The following is a 1956-nucleotide window of genomic DNA, read 5'->3' as shown; positions in this document are numbered from 1 at the left end:
CTCTGCTTCAAACACAGTAATGACCTCCTTAGTTCTTATAGTGTAACATCTTTAATTTGGCGCTCATGATCTTGTGTGGTCCGGCCCATTATTCTTGTCAGACCAGCCTTGTTCATCCTCCCTTTCTTAAACTGCAGTTGTATTGGCCTCCTTTCAGTCCTCTGATCCAGTGCTCTGTTTTGAGTCCAAGACCTATAGCTTTAGCAGGGAGATCCCACATGCCACAACTAAGACCTCACACCGTCAACATAAATCCATCATTTCATATTTTAAAACCTATACCCTCTTGCCTGTTTTGCATATGTATATTGTTGTCTCTTAGAACAAAACTCAAACCCCGCTCAGTCAGAATTTCCTATTCTATGTTTTAATTGTAGTATATGTTGCACCATCATAGGTAACTGCTATTATGTCATAGGAAACTGCACCATCATAGCAGTTACAGCAGTTATAATTTCACATTTATTGTAATTAGCTTAATGACATCTCCTTCACCCTTCCCTTGGATTAGGATGGAAGTACCTCATGTTCACTGTCTTAGCACCCAGTGCTATACCTGGCACAAATACTGAGAATTTGAAATTGGGAGCTAGGCCATTGATGGGGCAAATTTTCTGCACAATTTGGAGGAGAACCAAAATAGCAGTGGGACAAATTTGCTGAGGATAGGAAGTTGGTCATGAGAGGAGAGTTGCTTTGTAATGCAGTAAACTAAGAGATGCCTTGTTTTGTGTATTGCAGAATGGTTATACAAGTGTTCAGTTCAGAAACTGGTGGTAGTCATCTCAAATATTGAAAGTGGAGAGGTCCTTGAAAGATGGCAGTTTGATATTGAGTGTGACAAGACTGCAAAAGATGACAGGTAAGTAGGAACTACTTCCATTTTCGTATGTTTTAAAATTTATTTTCTTTACCAAATGAGTTCTAATTATATTGAACAAGTTTCATATAAAGTACAATTTTTTTCTAGGATGTTTGTTTTTTTTTATATAAATTTGTTTATTTTAATTGGAGGCTAATTACTTTACAATATTGTATTGGTTTTGCCATACATCAACATGAATCCTCCATGGGTGCACACATGTTCCCCATCCTGAACCCCCCTCCCACCGCCCTCCCCATACCATCCCTCTGGGTCATCCCAGTGCACCAGCCCTGAGCATCCTGTATCCTGCATCGAACCTGGACTGGTGATTTGTTTCTTATATGATATTATACATGTTTCAATGCCATTCTCCCAAATCATCCTACCCTCTCCCTCTCCCGCAGAGTCCAAAAGACTGTTCTATACACCTGTGTCTCTTTTGCTGTCTCGCATACAGGGTTATCGTTACCATCTTCTAATTCCATATATATGCTTTAGTATACTGTATTGGTGTTTTTCTGGCTTACTTCACTCTGTATAATAGGCTCCAGTTTCGTTAGAACTCCACCTCGTTAGAACTGATTCAAGTGTATTCTTTTTAATGGCTAGGATGTTTAATTTGATCCTTAGTCTCATGTGGCAAAGAATAGTTCGCTGTCTTATATAAGACAGTGAACTTTTAACATAATTGCCTATAGAGTAAATTGGTGAATCTCACCCTTCAGTGTTTATGGTAGTATGTACCTGGTGGCCTGTTTAGTGAATTGTTTAAAGGTACTTTAACCATCAGGGGTTATCCTAGATTCCCCAAGCCTAAGATTCAGCTCTGTTGTATTTCACTGAATGCCCCAAATTTTCTTAGACACTTCATAAAAAGTTTCCAGACCACGTGAATGGGAAATGCTTATATGATCATGTCTAGCATTGTCCTAGGCTTGCTTACTGGTAAATTCAGAATCATTTTTCATAATGAAATGTAGTTTGCTTCTGAAGCCTTTGGTTTATTTTAGGAAATTTTTAACTTATAAAAATAATTTGATATTTAATGTAATTTCTTATTTGAGGCAGTAGGGAATTAAGCATTACGAAAA

General features: G+C 37.9%; 1 protein-coding gene across 2 annotated transcripts in view; it reads left to right on the top strand.

Moving 5' to 3' along the window:
* The window catches only part of LOC104986372 (mitotic spindle assembly checkpoint protein MAD2A), a 7587-nt gene that overhangs the window by 3361 nt on the left and 2270 nt on the right, over positions 1-1956 (top strand). For both annotated transcript variants that reach the window (XM_010837024.1, XM_010836945.1), the window contains exon 3: positions 742-862. In XM_010837024.1, coding sequence (XP_010835326.1) covers positions 742-862 — 121 coding nt within the window. The remainder of the gene's footprint in view (positions 1-741; positions 863-1956) is intronic.

Source organism: Bison bison, unplaced genomic scaffold (genome assembly GCF_000754665.1).
Source record: "Bison bison bison isolate TAMUID 2011002044 unplaced genomic scaffold, Bison_UMD1.0 scf7180017469786, whole genome shotgun sequence".
NCBI lineage: Eukaryota > Metazoa > Chordata > Mammalia > Artiodactyla > Bovidae > Bison > Bison bison.
Note: the sequence above shows the minus strand (reverse complement) of the source record. Positions and strands in the feature narration are given on the sequence as shown.